The sequence below is a fragment of the Cervus canadensis genome, chromosome 2, assembly GCF_019320065.1.
Source record: "Cervus canadensis isolate Bull #8, Minnesota chromosome 2, ASM1932006v1, whole genome shotgun sequence".
Taxonomy (NCBI): domain Eukaryota; kingdom Metazoa; phylum Chordata; class Mammalia; order Artiodactyla; family Cervidae; genus Cervus; species Cervus canadensis.
The window spans coordinates 92,203,544-92,223,832 of record NC_057387.1 but is presented as its reverse complement, the minus strand read 5'-3'; the positions used below and the strand labels follow the sequence as shown (position 1 = coordinate 92,223,832).

General features: G+C 39.0%; 1 protein-coding gene across 1 annotated transcript in view; it reads right to left on the bottom strand.

Moving 5' to 3' along the window:
• AGBL4 (AGBL carboxypeptidase 4) overlaps positions 1–20,289 on the bottom strand; it is a 1,430,302-nt gene that overhangs the window by 548,587 nt on the left and 861,426 nt on the right. The window contains exon 5 of the mRNA XM_043449387.1: positions 1,279–1,495. Within this exon, the coding sequence (XP_043305322.1) occupies positions 1,279–1,495 (217 nt within the window). The remainder of the gene's footprint in view (positions 1–1,278; positions 1,496–20,289) is intronic.

The window sequence follows — 20,289 nt, the reverse complement described above, 5'->3', positions numbered from 1 at the left end:
CTCAGGCTAACTTTGTTCCTCAACTGAAGGTCCACTGTTGACTGAAGGTCAACTGTTCCACTCAAGGTGGCCCACTGCATGACTCTCTGCTATTGGGTTCTGGTTACCGTTCCCTCCCTTCAGTTCCTTTGTGCTGTTACTAGCCCCAGGGAACTGCACTACACCCCATGGTTTCTGTACGCGGTGCCCACACCTTGTAAATAGCCCATTTATTAAGCTCTTCTCAAATTATCCTAATGTGAAGCTGCCATCTGTTTCCTGCTAGCAGGCTGACTGATACACCATGTGTCCCAGTTCTCAGTTCAAAAGATATAGGCACCAAATATACGTGGCACCCATCAGAAGCACTGTTAGGAAGAGGGTTAGAGTAGAGGGAAGATATTCTTTATTAGCAACTGAAGGAAGTACTGCTGACCACGGAGAACAAAGCTTATGCCTCCGATATGAAGAGCACTTTTATATCTTTTTGGAACACTTTGAGGGTGGGCAGAGGAAAAAGAAGAGGAAAAGAGAGTAGGAAGGTGTGGCAGGCAGAACAATGCACCCCCTTTGCCCAAATGCCCAAGTTCTAATCCTTGGAACCCGTGAACATGCTACCTCACATGACAAAAGGGGCTTTATAGCTGTGATTTAAAGATCTTGCTGACACCTTGATTTTAGCCTGGAGAGGTCAACTTCAGACTTCTCCTGAACTGTAAGATAATATATTTATGTTGTTTTAAGCCACCAAGTCCATGCAGTTTGTTATGTCAGCAATAGGAAACTAATATAGAATGTAAGACTGAAATCTCCAGACCCAGAGAACTAAACCTGGGAAGGGGGAAGGGCTGGGGACCCAATGAGTGACAGAGATGAACACACTATGGACAGCAAAACCATACTGCACACCACCTGCTAATCTGTATTGCAGGCAAATTAAATTCACTAAAAAACAAATTTACTCTTCATCTCATAAGCTTAGACTCATAAATGCTTTCATACCTTTTGCAACACCTAGTAGAAACCTTCTTTTTTCCCTCGGACTTTTTGGGAGTTCTCCAGAACGTCTGTATTTTGTTAGAGAAGATTTATCAGCTTCATTCAGAAGGACATGCATCTGCTTTATCCTATTCTATGACTTACTGGTAGTCAAAGTATCAAAATATTACACACAAAAAACCATGATTTTTAAAAGTTCCAGAGCATATAGTCTACAAAGCACCAATATCTATTATTTGCATTCTATAAAAACTGCTGCTAAGCTCTCCCCCAAACCGCCTGTTTCCCAGTGGGCCTTACCACACTCTGACCCAGCTGCTCCCGGAAGAAGTAATCCATGTTTCTCTTTTGCAGGCTGTCAAGGTAATGCTGAAAGCGAGTGTACGTATAAGGGTAGCAGTAAGCAAATTGGTAAATATCTTCTTCTCGGTCAAAACAAAATGCAAAGGACATCACATAATTCTTCCTATGGTCTGGGCAGCGGTAGTAGTAGACATTTTTGGGCGGCAGTCTTTGCCTGAAAGATATAAAGAAATTTGGGCACATCAGACAGTCATTCAAGCTTCAAATTGTAATCAATGGGAATAAATGCCCAAGAGTAAAACTGTAACATCAAGAATCCTAGGTGGTGGCTAAGAATAACAGTGTATACCAACCTCTGGTCAAAAAGAATCTGGGGGGCTTCCCTGGTGGCTCAGTGGTAAAGAATTCACCTGCCAATGCAGGAGACATGGGTTCAATTCCTATTCCAGGACGATCCCGCATGCCACGGAGCAGCTAATTCCATGAACCACAACTATTGACCCTGTGCCCTAGAGCCCAGGAGCCACAGCTACTGAAGTCCACATGTCTAGAACCTGTATGCCACAGCAAGAGAAGCCACAGCAATGAGAAGCTGCACACTGCAACTAGAGAGAAGCCCCCACTCACCACAACTAGAGAAAAACCCGTGCAGCAACAAAAGCCCAGCACAGCCAAAAATGATTAATTAATTATTGTAAAAAAGACTGGGATCTGGCAGTATTTGGCTCAAATTCCAACCCTACCCTTTATCAACGGTGTAGACAATGCGAAGTCAAAAGCAAGCACGTTTTATTCATCATTTATTCCTATTTTGAACGCTCATTAAACACCCGGACGTTGTGCTAGATAATTGGTGTACAATGGTAAACAAGACAAGACAGATATTTGTCCTCATGGAGCATATATCCTGGAGGGGAAGCAGTCAGCAAAATATTTTAAATAAATATATAATATAGTTACAGACTCTAAAAGTGCGTTGAGGGGAAATAGTGTGATGTTATAGTCACATAAATAGGAAAGGCCTACTTTCCCAGGGAAGTCAGGTTTTGGTATTATAACACTAATTCGAACCTTTAAAAATAAGTTAACGCACACTGTGAATATTCAAGGGAGAGAAAAAGAATATTCAACATTTCTTTAAATTATTACTATTGTTTATTATTTTTCTACAGAGCATTCCATGAGACTAATTTTACAAAGAGGCACTTTGGGAAATACTGCTTTAAAATGCACTGTGTAAGCAATTCTGCTAAGCTAACATGTTCATCCTCCAATAAGCAACACTAAAACGCATACATGAGAAAAGGCAAAATGTTCCAGTCATAATTTCCATAACGTCTTAACATTCACCCACTTCACAGGCTCACTGTACTCCCTCATTTGTATGGTATCCAAATGATTCGCTATTTCCCTGCAAAGAATGTCTCTTAAAATCCTATTAATCCTACAAAACCCATATCAAACTGTGCCTTTTCCATGACTGTCCACTGATAATTCAAGGTCTCGTTGTTGTTCAGTCGCTAAGTGGTGTCTTACTCTTTGTGACCCCTTGGACTGTAGCACACCAGGCTTCGCTAGCCTTCAGTATCTCCTAGAGTTTGCTCAAACTCATGTCTGTCAAGTAGATGATGCCATGCAACCTTCTCATCCTCTGTTGTCCCCTTCTCCTCCTGCCCTCAATCTTTTCTAGCATCAGGGTCGTTTCCAAAGAGCCCCAAAGCATTCTAACATGCTAGCAATTTGTTGTATAACCTTGTTTCTACTTTGTGTCTCTCTGAGGCTGCCTCAGTGGTCAGGAAGGGAGGTCAGGCTATGGACTTTCTGTGGAAGAGCAAACATTACATGGCACTGATGCTGTCCATATTTTGGCTTATACTGTTTGCCTATATCCAGGCTGTTATGAATCCCACACAAACATTAAATGGAAAACATGAAATGGGAACATTAAAAGATTACGTGTAAATCCATAGCTGATTCATGTCAATGTATGGCAAAAACCACTATAATATTGTAAAGTAATTAGCCTCCAACTAATAAAAATAAATGGAAAAAAAAAAGAAAAAAAAAAAGATTACCATTAATTGAAGAAAAAACTCAGGCATCTCAAGTTAATGAATTTAGCATTTTTCTATGTATAGAAAGACAAGAGTTTGGACTTATTGAAACAGTTCCTTTGATATACACTTTAACTATCTAGGGCCAGTATCCTGTTTTTTCTTCCATCCTGAATCCCTAAGGGTGCACAGTTGGGGGTGAGTGCTCTGCTTGATGGCTTGGTGTCTGAACATCCTTGTTTACTGATGTGGCAGGTTTCATCCACACTAAGTTGTTATTCCACTTAGAAGATGTGGTCATGGAGGGTCATAAAAGTTAAGGAGCTTACTTACCTATGCTCTCAAGCTAGTAAATCACAAATCTGGGAGTCAAAACTTTTTCTGTCTGATTCCAAGTCAGTACCTGTAACAATCAATTGCAGGTACTGTAACACTCAAGTTCACTTTGCTGCACTCAAGAAGCCAGCAAATTTGGAAAACTCAGCAGTGGCCACAGGACTGAGAAAGGTCAGTTTTCATTCCAATCCCAAAGAAAGGCAATGCCAAGGAATGTTCAAACTACTGCACAATTGCACTCATCTCACACACTAGTAAAGTAATGCTCAAAATTCTCCAAGTGAGGGTTCAACAGTATGTGAACCGAGAAATTCCAGATTTTCAAGCTGGATTCAGAAAAGGCAGAGGAGCCAGAGATCATATTGCCAACATCCGTTGAATCACAGAAAAAGCAAGAGAATTCCAGAAAAACATCTACTTCTGCTTCATTGACTACACTAAAGCCTTTGACTGTGTGGATCACAACAAATTGGAAAATTCCTCAAGAGATGGAAATACAATCTAACCTGCCTCCTGAGACATCTGTATGCAGGCCAAGAAGCAACAGTTAAAATCAGACATAGAATGACAAACTAGTTCCAAATTGGGAAAGGAGTACATCAAGGCTATATACTGTCACCTTGCTTATTTAACTTATATACAGAGTACACCATGAGAAATGCTGGACTGGATGAAGCACAAAGCTGGAATCAAGATTGCCGGGAGAAATATCAATAACCTCAGATATGCAGATGACACTACCCTTATGGCAGAAAGAGAAGAGGAACTAAAGAGTCTCTTGATGAAGGTGAAAGTGGAGAATGAAAAAGCTGGCTTAAAACTCAACATTCAAAAATTGAAGATGATGGCATCAGGTCCCATCACTTTGCAGCAAATAGATGGGGAAACAATGGAAACAGTGAGAGACTTTATTTTCTTGGGCTTCAAAATTACTGCAGATATTCACTACAGCCATGAGATTAAAAGACACTTGCTCCTTGGAAGAAAAGCTATGACCAACCTAGACAGCGTATTAAAAAGCAGAGACATTACTTTGCCAGCAAAGGTACGTATAGTCAGAGCTATGGTTTTTCCAGTAGTCATGTATGGATATGAGAGTTGGACTATAAAGAAAGCTGAGCACTGAAGAACTGATGCTTTTGAACTGTGATGTTGGAGAAGACTCTGGAGAGTCCCTTGGACTGCTAGGAGATCCAACCAGTCAATCCTAAAGGAAATCAGTCCTGAATGTTCATTGGAAGACTGATGCTGAAGCTAAAGCTTTAATACTTTGGCCACGTGATGCGAAGAACTGACTCATTGGAAAATATGCTGATGCTGGGAAAGATTGAAGGCAGGAGGAGAAGGGGATGACAGAGGATGAGATGGTTGGATGGCATCACTGGCTCGATGGACATGAGTTTGAGCAAGTTCTGGGAGTTGTTAATGAACAGGGAAGCCTGGCGTGCTGAAGTCCTTGGGGTTGCAAATAGTCAGACATGACTGAGCAACTGAACTGAACTGAACTGGTCCTGTAACACTTCTCCAGAGTCCCTCTTGATAAATTATGGGCTTCTGGCATTCTAGGTGTGAGTATGTGCTAAAACAAGTGAAAGGCTGGGACTGCAAAGAATTCACCATGGTTGAAGTACAAAGAATAGGAAGGGAAATCATGAGAAATGTGTCTGAAGAGGAAGACAGAAGTCAGATTAGAAATGGATGACAGTCGTCCCTCCATATCTGTGGGGTCTGCATCTGAAGATACAAAGGGATGACTTTGTATGAAGGGACAGGTTAAATGTTATCCTGAGGCCACAGGGTAACTTTAAGTCAGCGAAAGAATTAAAGTTCCATGATTATGCCAGTCCAAGGGATAGGTGAGAGCCGTCAGATGAAGGACAGGGAGTAGCTGTACAGGTATAGAAAATATGACAAGTTTGACTATTAGATAAACGTGGCTGATATGACAGGCCATGGAGTCAAAGATGGGTAGGATTCCAAAAGTGATGAGGAGGACAAGACGTAGAGAGAACAGTTTAAACAATAAAGGAACAGGGCTTCTCACATAAAAGCCCATGGTAGTATCAAAGGTTGTCTAGAGGTGTGCTTAGGGCCACCAAATAGAGGCTGTGTGGCTCCTACCCCTAAAACTAGGAAGAATAAACATTTCAGTAACAACAATGGCTAGATAGCATCACTGACTCAGTGGAAGTGAATCTGTGCAAACTTCAGGAGATAGTGTAGACAGAGGAGCCTGGACTGCTGCAGTCCATGGGGTAGCAAAGAGTTGGACATAACTTAGTGACTAAACAACAATCTTCCTGTGACACAAGTGGAGCTTTAAGGCAAACCCATGAAGCACTCTTCCTTTATAACCCGATTTTTACCCTCAACACTCCTATATTAAAATTTTGGACTTATTAGTGATGAAATAGAGATGGGATGGCCTGGAAGGAAAATGGGGAGTGAAAAGTTCCTCCTGATCTTTGTGCATATGGAATGTAGGAGAACAAGCAGTTCTTGGGAAGCCAAAGGGGGAAGTAATGGCCTCCAGGATAGTCAGGTCTTGGTTCTTTGTTTTATTCAGCAAACATTTGTTAAGCACCATGTACCAAAGACGAGAGGCAATGGAAGCGGTGGATTAAAGGACCAGGGATCCAAGGGAGATGATTAACCTGGAAGCTGAGTTCCATAGAAAAAAGTAACAAGTAGAATGTTTTGGATAGAAGAGGGATCAGTGGAAAACCAAGATTAGAGGGAGAACAGACCAGAGTAGGGATAAGGGTATAAGAAGAAGGGGTGATGGTCTACATTCATGATGTGACTGAACATGCAGAAATGTTAGGCTGGTGGAGTAGGTGAGTCCCAGGGTTCCAGATTTGTATTCAGGGAGACTACCAGTGAACACAGCTTTGAGGTCTCCAGCCAATGGTCTGTGACACCCACTTCAGACCCTGACTCAGAGATCTGAAACTGAGGGTGCTGGAGCACAATCACTTCATACACAAATGATTCCTACAGTCACAAGCCCCTCAGTTTATGATGCTGATGTCTGCATGTTTTTATTTACTAGTATATCTAATCAAGATCCATTCTTTAAATCAATCACCTCAGTTTTTTTCCTCTTCTAGCCAAGTTTAGCAACTTGACTCTGAGAGTCTGCTGTCTCCACCACGTTTGATCATGTGCTATCAGGAGAATTCATCTAATGTCTGCAGCTGCCCCAGCTCCTCTCCTGAGTATGTCAGAAGCCTAACCTGATTTGCAGACAAAGTGAAGGTAATGGACCCTGGGGTGATCATTCAAGACAGCTGAGACGCTGCTCAGGGATTAGATGTTCCAGACTTTGCTAAGGATCCTAACAAAAATCTGTTTGAGAAGGATTCAGCAGGCCAAATTCAAGAGGATGCAAAGTAACACAAAAAATAAAGGAAAAAAGGAATGGGATTATGTAGAAGAAATGTGTCTTATTTGGAATGCACTTCTGGTTTTTCTCTTATTTTGCTCATTACATTTTCACTGTGTCTCAGGCATGGTGTTAAATTATTTATTTGCATTATCATTGAATCCTCTCAACACCCTATGAACTAGGGGCTATTAACGTCCCCTTTACACAGACAAGAAAATCCAAAGCTCAGAGAGGTTAAAAAAAAAAAAAAATTCCTGAGGTTGCAACAGGAATTGTTGGCAAGCAACAGAGCCTGTTAGACACAGGCCAGTGTGACTCCAAAGTCTGTGCTCATTGTCTCTACGGTAACTTGCCACCAACTCATAGCCTTATCTTCTGCTTCCAGGAAAACCCTATCTACAGTACTCTCACCAATATTCTTGCAAAAAACCCTTCAAATAACTTCCTATCCTCAAAAGGCTCCCCCAGATTTCCCTGTTAGTCCAGTATCATCAACCATTTCTCCCTCCTTGAACCCTAGGTTTTATTTATACTGAACTACTCACAGCTCCCTAACATAATTTTGTGCCACACTTCCAATACCTCTGTGTCTTTGTGTTTGATATTTCCTGCACTCGGACTGCTTCCCCTGCCAGATATCTTACATGCTTCATAAACTCATACTCATAGATGTGGCATGTGGTAGACTGTCATAAAGCTTTAAATATTTTTTTTCTCATTAATAAATATTTTTTAAATTAACTAATTAATGAACAAAAGAAGGTATAAATAAGGCCTATCATTTAACGTATCTCCTCTCTGAAGTGTTCTCTGATTATTCATTGCTTATTAATTTTTTTGTACTTTGACATATGATAGTAATATTAAAATAGTTTTGTCACCTGATTTGTCCCTTAACAAAAAGCAACAAAAGTAAATGGAGATGTCTTCAAAGACAAGGTAGGCTTCTTGAAGACAGGAATGTCTTCCTCTTTTCCTCTCTTTTTCACTAGAAATGGTATAGAGAAGTTTCAAATGTTACTTGCTTATTTTAAAAAGCACTGGCAAAAGGGAAAGAAGATTCACCTCCACAGATAAAAAGTAAGCATCATAGGGAGGTAGATTTTAGCTCAATATAAAGTAGAGACTCTTGAACATTCCCCTGAAAGGAAAGTAAAAAGGTCTATGTTACAGGGGAGTACAAGCATGGGAAACTTTAAAGGATCTCATGAAAAAGTTCCTCTACTTGATATTAAGTTAGACAAGGCAGATTTCTGACTCCACTTGACACAGAGAGTATGAGACATCAATGGAAGCAATATAACAATAATTATCATTGAACATGTGCTAGGCGATTCTGGGAACATCAACATATATTAATTCTTTTAATCTTTGCAACAGCCCTTTGAAGTTATTCCTATTATCACAAATTATATGATAAAAATTAAGGTAGGGTCAAGAATACTCCTTAAGAGAAAGAGATTGTAAATGACTCCTTGTTGTTGTTCAGTTGCTAACTCATGTCTGATTCTTTGTGACACTATGGATTGCAGAACGCCAAGCTCCTCTGACCTCCACTGTCTCCCGGAGTTTACTCAAATTCATGTCCATTGAGTCATGATAGGCGATGCTATCCAATCATCTCATCCACGGCAGCCCCCTTTTCCTTTAACTTTCAATCTTTCCCAGCATCAGGATCTTGTCCAATGAGTCAGCTCTTTGCATCAGCTTGCCAAAGTACTGGAGCTTCAACTTCAGCATCAGTTCTTCCAATGAATATTCAGGGTTGATTTCCTTTAGGATTGACTAGCTGGATCTCCTTGCAGTCCAAGGAACCCTCAAGTGTCTTCTCCTGCACCACAATTCAAAAGCATCAATTCTTCAGTGCTCACCCTTTTTTATGGTCCAACTCTCACATCTATATATGACTATTGGAAAAAAACATGAGTCCACAGAAGAATCCAGAAAGAGTCTAAACCTGATATTGCCAGAGAGGCAGGTTGACCCCAAGTCCTGTGGTGTGTGCTCTCAGGACTCAGACACTAAAGGATGATCCAGTTCTGGAAACAAGTCATCATCCTGGGCCCATCCTGATGATTAAAGAGACCCTCCACATATGAGAGGGGGGCTATAACTAATATCCTCAGATTCAGTCGTGCATTCTCATGTGGATGAGTGAGCACACACACACAAACACACCTGCGTGTTTATACTGAACACATTCACAATCACACTATGTATACTTCTCTTCTATAGCCTCTATTTCATTATATCAACTTGAATATATGCCTTTCTCTACCATAGGATTGAGTTCTGACTGAGGACAGGAATCATACATTCACCTGATTCTGGAGGACCTACACAAAACCTTGAATAGAGGAGATGCTTCAAAATACTCACGAATTAGATAAATGAGTGAACTTTATTATTTTTTTTTGTCCTGCAGGATAAATGAGTGAACTTTAAACATATTAGACTAAATAATTTCAGCCACATGAAGGTATGTATATTGTGTTCTTTCCATGTGAAACTGTGAGTCATTCCTTGAGTACATTCCATTTCAGAAAACTCCATGCCATCTTAAATACTATTCTGTCAATCTATAACTGTCTTTCTCACACTTTTCTATAGATTTCATCCCTATGAAGAGAAGTAAGGCCCAGGTCAAATGACATTTCCTCTTTGAAGTTTTTGTCAACAACTCTAGTAATAACTAAATTGCTCTAAATACTAACTACAGAAACTCCTGTGCTTCTGATTCACTTAAAAATCCATAGCACTTAACACAATGTTTGATCCTGAAGAGGAGCTCAAAGCATGTTTGTTGAATGAATGAGTGGATTTATGGCTCACTAAATAGATGAATGAATGAATGATTCCTTCATATTTACCATTCTCTCTGCCTTCTTGCCAAACCATTAGCCAAATTACCAATGCATTGTTCTGGAGGTCACCAGAGCACAGAGGAAGAGGAGAAAACCCAGAACCTGAAGGGTTCTGATGGCCCATTCTCCACTCCTCCTCAAAACCCCTGAAAGACTTTTTGATAGCAGCCATTCTGACCAGTGTGAGATGGTACCTCATTGTGGTTTTGATTTGCATTTCTTTGATAATGAGTGATGTTGAGCATCTTTTCATGTGTTTGTTAGCTATCTATATGTCTTCTTTGGACAAATGTCTGTTTAGTTCTCTAGCCCATTTTTTGATTGGGTCATTTATTTTTCTGGAATTGAGCTGCAGGAGCTGCTTGTATATTTTTGAGGTTAATTCTTTGTCAGTTGCTTCATTTTTTATTATTTTCTCCCATTCTTAAGGCTATCTTTTTACCTTGCTTATAGTTTCCTTCATTGTGCAAAAGCTTTTAAGTTTAATTAGGTCCCATTTGTTTATTTTTGCACTTATTTCCATTACTCTGGGAGGCCGGTCATAGAGAATTCTGCTATGATTTATGTCAGAGAGTATTTTGCCTATGTTTTCCTCTAGGAGTTTTATGGTTTCTGGTCAAAACCACTACAATATTGTAAAGTAATTAGCCTCCAGTTCAAACAAATAAATTAATTAAAAAAAAAAAAAAACCCTGAAAGACAGTAGCCCTAACTTTCCTTCTGATTGAGCAGCAAATATGGATGTAGTTACATGAATTCCAACCCCAGGGTCTTCTTTGATAGCAGACAGAAACTTTTTCTTTAAATTAGCAGAAAGGGAAATAATAAAGAATCAGTCTCTTCGGGCTGTATATCCTAAAGGAGGTATACAAAACAAAATCATTCAGATACCACCAAAGGGAATAACATACACAAAGTACCTCCTATATGCCAACAGCGAGCAACCTGTTTGATGTACACTATTGCCTGACTAATAAACACATATTCTTTCCAAGGCTGTGAAATTCATCCAATTGCAGTTACAGGAAAGTCTCTTGGTTCCCCTTCTTTATCTCCCAGAGGCAGGAAGCAAACTAGCATTCAGTTTCCCAGGCACATTTGAAATTAAAGAAAAATTTCATGTTTCCCTGGTGGCTCAGATGGTAAAGAATCTGCCTGCAGTGCAGGAGACTTGGGTTTGATCCCTGGGTTGGGAAAATCCCCTGGAGAAGAGAATGGCTACCATCTCTAGTATTTTGGCTTAAATAATTCCATGGGCAGAGGAACCTGGCTGGCAAGTACATAGGGTCGCAAAGAGTCGGACATGACTGAGTGACTTTCACTTCACTCCCTTCATGAGGGCAGCTGAATCTCTGGTTTGTCATCCATGAAAACACATGGCCTTTAGTCTTCATTTGGCTGGAACAACCCAGACCACCACCTGGCTTGAACAAGTTGGCCCCTTCTTTCCTCAGGCATCTGGCACAGCCAGGCACCAGCACGGCTGCCCACATTATAAATACACTCTTCCCAGGTGGAGAGGACCTGCTCCTAATTCCAATCCTACCTTCCCCCAAATAATTATAATAGTGCTCCTGTCACCAGCTTATCTATTCTTATCTTTCTCCGCACCTTGTCACAGCTAATCTCTTGATGAGTCATGGGGAGGGGGAGAAAGAGAGAATAAGGGAGCACTCAGATACAGACAACACATTTATACAGCCTGCGTCTAATCAGATTACTGTCTTATCAGGGGTTGATGGGCGCTAGTGGTGGGAGGAGAGAGACAGAGCTACATATTGCCATCTGAGTTTTTTATAACAAGAAGACACTGCTAGATTCTTGAATTAACCTTTTTGTCCTACACACTCTATTGTTTATTTTTCAGAGTTTATTTTATGTGTAGGATTTTTTTTTTTTCAGTCTGTGCCTTCTGAAGAAGGACACCCACACACTGTGGCAGCAGCTGCTTCTATTAATTCCAAGCCATTAAAAAAATTAAAATTAAACCCAATTACTTTGGTTGGTTTAGAGCCGGGGAATAGCTGAGACTGATTATTCCCCCTGGTCATGGACAGCAACAATATTCCTACCTACATGTGGCTGCTGGCAGAATGCTAATATAGTCAGATGCTCCAAGGACAGGCTCCTCATGCAGAGAGAGACTCTAGGTCATGTAATCTGTCTTCTCCAATCCAGATTCCTGAGAGGACACAAGAAGAGGACACTGGACATAAAACTAGAAGCTGGGTGCTAGTCTAAGCTGTGGTAGGCTTCCTAGGTGGCTCAGCAGTAAATACTCTGCTGCCAATGCAGGAGACAGGGATTCGATCCCTGGGTCAGGAAGATTCCCCTGGAGGAAGAAATGACAATCCACTCCAGTATTCTTGCCTGGGAAATCACATGGACAGAGGAGTGTGGCTGGTTACAGCTTATGGGGTTACAAAAGAGTTGGATGTGACGAAACCACCACAACACCTAAGCGGTAATCCTTGGGCAGGACTCTACCCTACCTGGTGCCTCTGTGTAAAACATGGTCACTAAAATGTGTCCTGTGACTCAGAAGGTACAGAATCTGCCTGCAATGTGGGAGACCTGAGTTTGAACCCTGGGTCGGGAAGATCTCCTGGAGAAGGAAATGGCAACCCACTCCAGTGTTCTTGCCTGGAGAATTCCATGGACAGAGGAGCCTGGCAGGCTACAGTTCATGGGGTCGAAAAGAGTCAGGCACAACTGAGCAACTAACACACACACACACACACACACACACATATCCCTTTTAGGGTTTTTGTGACTCAGGTGAAAAGTCTATGTTTTCAACATTATAATTTGCTGGTATATAAGATGCTATATGAGGAAGTATCAGAATGCTGGGTGCTTGTGATGGGGTTGCTGGCTGTAGCTACAAAAGTTGAGGTTTGCCTTGAAGGTTTGTATCCAAGTTACTTTGTTGCTCCATCGTAGATGGAATAATAATAAGGTTTCTGGGTGGGTGTGAAGTCATTAGACTGGAATCTCCTTATAGTCCCACTGCACAGAACCTATTTTAACAACGTTACTCAATAAATATCTTGAATGAGGGGATGAATAAGTTAGGTAGAGCTGAGTTAGAATGAATAAGAGCTCTGCTCAATTTCGGCTTTGATGCCTTTTAGAAATGTAGTCATTGTACAGTAGATAGAATGTAGGCCTGGGCTTTAATTTACTTCCATTACCTGTCAATCTTGCAGCCCTTGGCCTGAGTTTCCACATCTATAAAATGAAAACAATATCTAGCTCACACTTTTGTTTTGAAGATTAGAGGTGAGATTGTTACCTGATACATAACAGGTGCTCACAGTAGTCACTGTGATTATCACCATGGTCACTGTGATTATCACCGTGCTCTATAGGATGGATAGTTGGCATCACACTATCTCTTGATTCAGAATAATGAGTTCCATATTCATACTAAGTGTGTTTGGGATATGAAATGGGCAAAGCAGGTAGGACAGGGGACAAAAGAAAAGGTGACAAGGGATGAGGAACCATTTAAACATGCAGGAAAGAAAACCAGCAATATCCCTGTTTTCTGTTCCTGATCCTCCCCACAGCCAATGTAACCAACACCTCCTTTTCAAGGAAATGTGCTCTCTAATAAAATTAGGTGTACCCGTCAAGATACAGGAAGGCAGTTAACTCCTTCAGGTCTCAAATGATTGTGGGAGATGTATTCAAAGGTGTCTCCACTACTGGTAGCTGACTGTGCCTGTCAGTCAAACTGTGGCCCATGAAGCAACCTGCCAGATGCATGGAGCCTTGAGGTCACTAGTTGGTGGGATTGAGTGGAAATATGGAAAATTATGGGTTAGGCAAATGTGAAATACGTCTGGGAAATAGAGACTGAGAAGTCTTGCTTATAAAGAAGAGTCTGCTCTCAGCATATTTATCATATGTTACAAATCTAAAATTATTTGTTTTTGGTTACTCAAACAATTTTTGCAATATACTTTTCACTAGCAATGAGCTCAAGAATAAAAAAGTGTATGGTTTAGGAAAACTTTCCATTTCTCATGAAATTCAGTGATAATCATGAAAGTTGCATAAAATGTCTGTTAGTATTTATGATCCACTAGAGAGGTTGTACTGATAATATGACCATATTAAAACTGAAGACACGGTGCTGCTGAAGAAACAGCAGCACCTACTTGGTTTAACGGTTATTTTAAGAAAATGCATGTCTAAAGACTATAATTCACATATGTAAAAGCAGAACCACAGAATAAAAATAAGTTAAATTATTTTAGAACAGTCAATATACTTCAAATGAAAAGCCGCACTTCACAGTGATGTGTGGTATCATTTTTATTTAGAGTGCATGACTGTTCTAAAATAATTTAAATCATTTTTAATTCCAAGTTTTCTTGTATATAAAGTGGTAGCTGTTAATGTCTTTTCTCTATTAGCACAAGAACTAAAACCAGTAATGGTACATCAGTGTCATTAGATGTTTCAAACAGAAAATAATTTAACTTAATTCCAATGGAATTCAATTATTTTCATCTAATCCATGGGATCAAACTAAGGCTTTTAGAAATTCATTCTGTTGAAGGTTAAATACTATCTTAGTGGGATAATACTGTTAATTTAGTAAAATAAAGCTCAACCTTAGAGATAAAATTACTTCTTTAAGATAACATGAATATAAATTTTGGTAAAAGCAATATACTTATTGAATCAACAAACCTATAGAATAGAAATTTATTTTGAGTCGGTTGAAAGTATTCATATAAATCAAAATTGCATCCAAAATAAGCTTTTATTTTCTACTCTGAAACCATAGTCCTCCAAATTTATACAATGTAAGTAAATTATACAACTTTTGATGAAGCTAATGTTAAATCACACACACAAAAAGCCTTTTTTTTTAAGTTTCAGGAAGGCTTATTTTCTTTACTGTCTGCCATCAATGGAATCTTAGAGATTTTGAGCTTGTAATAAAACACTTTGTTAATCAATGTTGATTTTGCTGTGTGTTTTTTTTTTTTGCTGATAATGGCACCTCTAAATTTTGCTATTAAGACCTTTAAATGAGAACAGAATTTTGGTTGTGTTTTGTTAAAATCAAATTGGAAATCTTGAATCAAGTATTCAACAAATGAAGCACCAGAATATTTTAGGTTTTAAAGCTGTTATTAAATTGTGATTGTTGAAAAGAAAGCTTTCAAAAGAGAAGACATGACATTTATCTCTACAAAGGCAAAGGAGGAATTGCAGATATTAAATGATGAAAGCACGATTGGAATACAATGTTTAATTTTGAAATTCAATGCTTGTAATTTGGGATGCTTCAGTGTAGGAGGATAATTTTTTGATGAAGCTTCTATTTTTAATTGGATATTTGTATATTGTACCAGAGTGGAATGAAATTGAGCAGGCTTATAAGTTTGTAGCATCTGCATTTTGTGAAAATATAAAAAAATCAAGAAGAACCTTAATTGTTAAAAGTTGTTTCATATTAAAAAAAAGAAATACAAGAAAATTTCTCTGAACAGAGTAAACAAGATAGTAACTATGAAAATATTTGGACTGAAATGTTTATCAATTTCAGTACTGATAAGCTTATAATTAAGAATGTCCTCAATTTGAGAGAATTTGCCCTAAGTCTATTAGGTACCTATAGAGATAATGCCATTTATTTAACAATATTATGGTCTATAAAGGAGAATCAATTGAATGTGTCAAGAATTTCAAACTTATTAACCATAAAAAGGCATTCTGAAGAAGACTTAAGGCAAAGTCACCAAAACCCAAAAATAATAAAGCCATATTAGAAAAAATATTTTCATAAGCATACCAATGTCATAGTATTAGATACACGTATCACTAAAAAAACTGATTAAAGTGAGTAAATGTATATAAAAATAGCTGTATTATTTTAAGAAAATAGATATAAGCTTTTAATTTTTTTCTTTACTGTACATGGATGTATACAATTTTATTTTTAGAAAGAATATTGATTTTTAAAATAACTGTTTTGTAAATCCAACATAAAATAATTGGAGGTCAATACAGAGAATATTTTAAAAATATTACTTTCCCTGTTCACTTTCAGTTGGAATGGTGACAAATTATGTGGTCATCCTACCCACCTGCCAATCTAATTGTTCCCATTGAATATCTCAAAGTTACTTCAACCTCAACCTGAATTAAATGAATCGTCTAATCTCCCCTAAAACTAGCCCTTTGAAAATGCTTCCAACTCAGTAAGGAGCTCCACTATCCACATCCAACCAACTGTACCAGTCAAAAATCTGAGAGTCAACCTGATGTCTTCCTTTCTTTCATACTTTCCTTCCTCTGTGATCCAATACATATTGTCTGAGAGCTTCCCGATTGTCACTCTTATAGATGTTGGGGAAGCAGATATGAAAAAGCAATTTTATGCTTTCATGGAATTAAATTGTGAGAAGGAGAGAAAAAGAAACAAATAAATTGCTATGTAATATTGTGTAAGGTAATGATGAAAAGGTCAGTTTTTATTCCAGTCTCAAAGAAGGGCATTATTTGGCCCTTACATGAAGAGTATAGCATGTGAAAGCCCAGGCTGGATGAAGCACAAGCTGGAATCAAGACTGCCTGGAGAAATATCAACAAATTCAAATATGCAGATGATACCACCCTAATGACAGAAAGAGAAGAGGAACTAAAGAGCCTCTTGATGAAGGTGAAAGAGGAGCATGAATAAGCTGGCTTAAAATTCAACATTCAAAGACAAAGATCATGGCATCCAGTCCCATCATTTCATGGCAAATAAATGGGGGAAAAGTGGAAATGGTATCAGATTTTATTTTCTTGGGCTCCAAAATCCTTGCAGACAGTGACTGCAGCTATGCAATTAAAAGACACTTGCTCCTTGGAAGAAAAGCTATGACCAATCTAGACAGTGTTATTACAAAGCAGAGACATCACCTTGCTGACAAAGGTCCATATAGTCAAAGATATGGTTTTCCAGTAGTCATGTATGGATGTGAGAGCTGGACCATAAAGAAGGCTTAGCACCAGAAAATTGATGCTTTTGAACTGTGATACTGGAGAATACTCTTGAGAGTCTCTTGGACAGCAAGGATACCAAACCAGTCAATCCTAAAGGAAATCAACCCTGAATATTCATCGGAAGGACTGATGCTGAAGCTGAAACTCCAATACTTTGGCTACCTGATGCGTAGAGCTGACTCACTGGAAAAGACCCTGATCCTGGGAAAGATTGAGGGCAGGAGGAGAAGGGGACAACTGAGGAAGAGATGGTTGGATGGCATCACTGACTCAATGGACACGAGTTTGAGCAAACTCCAGGAGATAGTGAACGATAGGAAAGCCTGGGGTCGCAAAGAGTTGGACACAACTTAGAGACTGAACAACAACAACAAACATAATGATGAGTGTAATGAATATAAATAAAGCAAAGTAAGAGGACATAAAGTAATGGAGGGGACTATATTAATTAGAGTGGTCACAGAGACAACTATTTGGTAGAAACTGAATAATGTGAGGAAATAATCCATGCATGTGTATATATATATATCCCCAAGAAAATAGTGGTCCAGAGAGAACAACAGGAAAAAAGGTGCAAGCTTGTTGTGTCTCTAGGAACTGCAGGAAGGTCAGTGTGATTGAACAGGAATAAGTGACGAAGTGACTGGTAGAGAGTTAGAAAGGGAGAGAGGAGACCATTTTAGGGCCTTGCAGGCCTTAGTAAGAGTTTTTTATGAGAAGTCACATAGGGTAAAGTATCGAGAGTAATGAAATGATTCAATTTACATGTTTTTAAAAACCTGCTGACATGACTGGTTGAAATGCTGATTCACAGGACTCAGCTCTGACATTTTGGCCTTCATCCCATGAAAGACAGTGTCTGAGTCCATTTCTCAGTACCCATCATCTGTCGGTGAACATTACAGTTTCCTTTATACACAATGCATCTGCACAGTTTAAAATTATATGAAAGAGCTTTCATTCTTTAGTGGACTTATTAATCTTAGAAGCTCTAAATCCTTGTATTTCACAACCTCCCACTTTTCAGGGTTATTATATTAATTAAAATAATAAAATGGACTCAATAAAGAGCTTTTGGTTATTGAAATGAGTAAATTAACTTCACAAGTCATTTACCAGCTTCTCGAAATTTGGGAACCAGAAGTATAGGAGGTGAGAAACTTTTTATTTTCTTCCAATGAGAAATATGTAAGTGTTTTTTGAAAGATTGTCTGCGTAAGCTATTTGAGAGGTCTATAAGCTCTTTATACTGACACAACTATACACTTTTATAGAGAGATAAGATTTTCAGGATCACCTAGTCTAGTGTCTTTCAAATAACTTTTAGTTACTCCAAAAGTGTTTTCTTCAAAAGAATGCTAGCAGAGAGGCACAATGTGCAAAAATCAAACAAACAGATAAATAGAATTCAGATGGCAAGAAACAAGGCAAGTATCGGGGGCACTTTTCATTTTATAACTGAAGTGTCGCAAGGTAAGTGACTAGACAAAGCCACACTGGAGGTGAGAGGCAGAGCTAAGAACTGCTCTTTGAAGTATATTTGTTTCGTTAATTGAACAAATCATTTATTAAGTATAGTTCTTGATGCTGAGGCTAAATTAGTGTGTAAAGCAAAGTCCCTGTTTTCATGAAAGAGAATAAATATATATGATATATAACATATATATTTATGTATATACATATTTGTCAGGTGGTAATAAGTACTATGAAGAAAAAAGACAACATAAGGATAAGGGAATAGAAAGTAAAGGAAGCGGGTGATAAGTTAGTTATAAAGGATTGTCAAGAAAAGCCTTTCTGATGAGGCAATGTCTAAATAAAGTGAAGCCCAGTGGAATTCCAGGGGGAAGCAAGTGCCAGTAATGTTTCCCTGATGCTTCTGCTCCTCCAGGACAGAGCATCAACTAGGTACCAGGAATTACATTAGCCCGTTTACAGGCATGAAGACTTGGAGCCATAGGGAAAACATAGACTTTAAATCTAGTTTTGAATTCAGGTTTTGGCAGGCATTTGACTCTTCCTGTTTTACCTTCAGTTTTCTGATTTTTAAAATGGGAATGATATTATTTTTCTTGCAGATATGCTCAAAGGATGTAGTAAGAAAATACATGTAAAGTTCCCAACATACACCAGGGTTCTATATTTGGCAGATATTCATATTATCTACCTCACTTTCTTTGAATGAAGGATTATTGTAGTTGGCAATAGTAAATGTTGGATGCTTGGCATCTATTTCCTCTTCCTAACAGCAAACTATTTCCTGTACTTAAGCAACTCCTGCCTCATTGGATATAGGTGAAAGGAAATGCATTTGAAGGATATTGGGGGCCTACATTATCAGTATGGATGTGACAGTTGGACCATAAAGAAGGCAGAGCACCAAAGAATTAATACTTTTGAATTGTGCTGGAGAACTCTTGAGAGTCTCTTGGACAGAAGGAGATCAAACCAGTTAATCCTAAAGAAAACCAACTCTGAACTCATTTGAAAGACTAATGATGAAGCTTAAGCTCCAATACCTTGGCCACCTGATGCAAGGAGCTGACTCATTGGAAAAGACCCTAATACTTGGAAAGATTGAAGGCAGAAGGAGAAGAGGGTGACAGAGGATAAGATGGTTGGAAGGCATCATGGATTCAATGGACAAGAACTTGGGAAAACTCCAGCAGATGGTGACAGGTGTTAGCTAAAACAGAAGAAATAAGTAGATTCTTTTTCCAGGTAGGACTATTAAAAAGCAGCCAGTTTCTTATCAAAAGCTCTCACAACTGGCTTAATCCCTTCTGGGAAAGTTCTAGGGGGAATATTGAGGCAGGTCTGAAATTTGAGGAGGGTATGACAAAGTGGTGTTAAGTGTGGAAAGAGGGGGGTCAGAGAGTAACAGGATCAGGGAGACTACACCTTTCTCTCCAAGCTGGTCTTCCATTTTGAAACATAAACCTAAGAAAGTTGTCTTCAAACTGGCAAGTTATTGCAATAAGGGCAAAAAAGATGAGAAGAAAATAAATCCCGTGGAGTGAAGACAAAGGTGATGGGATCAAGAGGCAAATGAAAGAAGTCTTAATGGAAGATTTATTAGAGAGCATGGCTCACATCAGTCCCAGGGGCAGGGATGACTTGGAAAATGAATTCAGCAATGTTTCCTATTCTTTTGGGCTGAGACCTTGCAGAACGTGATATTTCTTAAAAATGAGTCCCAATCCACCTCAAGGCTTCCAGCTTGCAGTAGATGGATTCCTAGCATTGTAAATGTGTTTTGGGGAGGACAAGGGTGAAAAGGGGTGGCAGCCTTACTCTTTCTGGATTAGTTTTGGTGGAAAATTGCACCTCTATTTGTCCATAAATCAGTCAG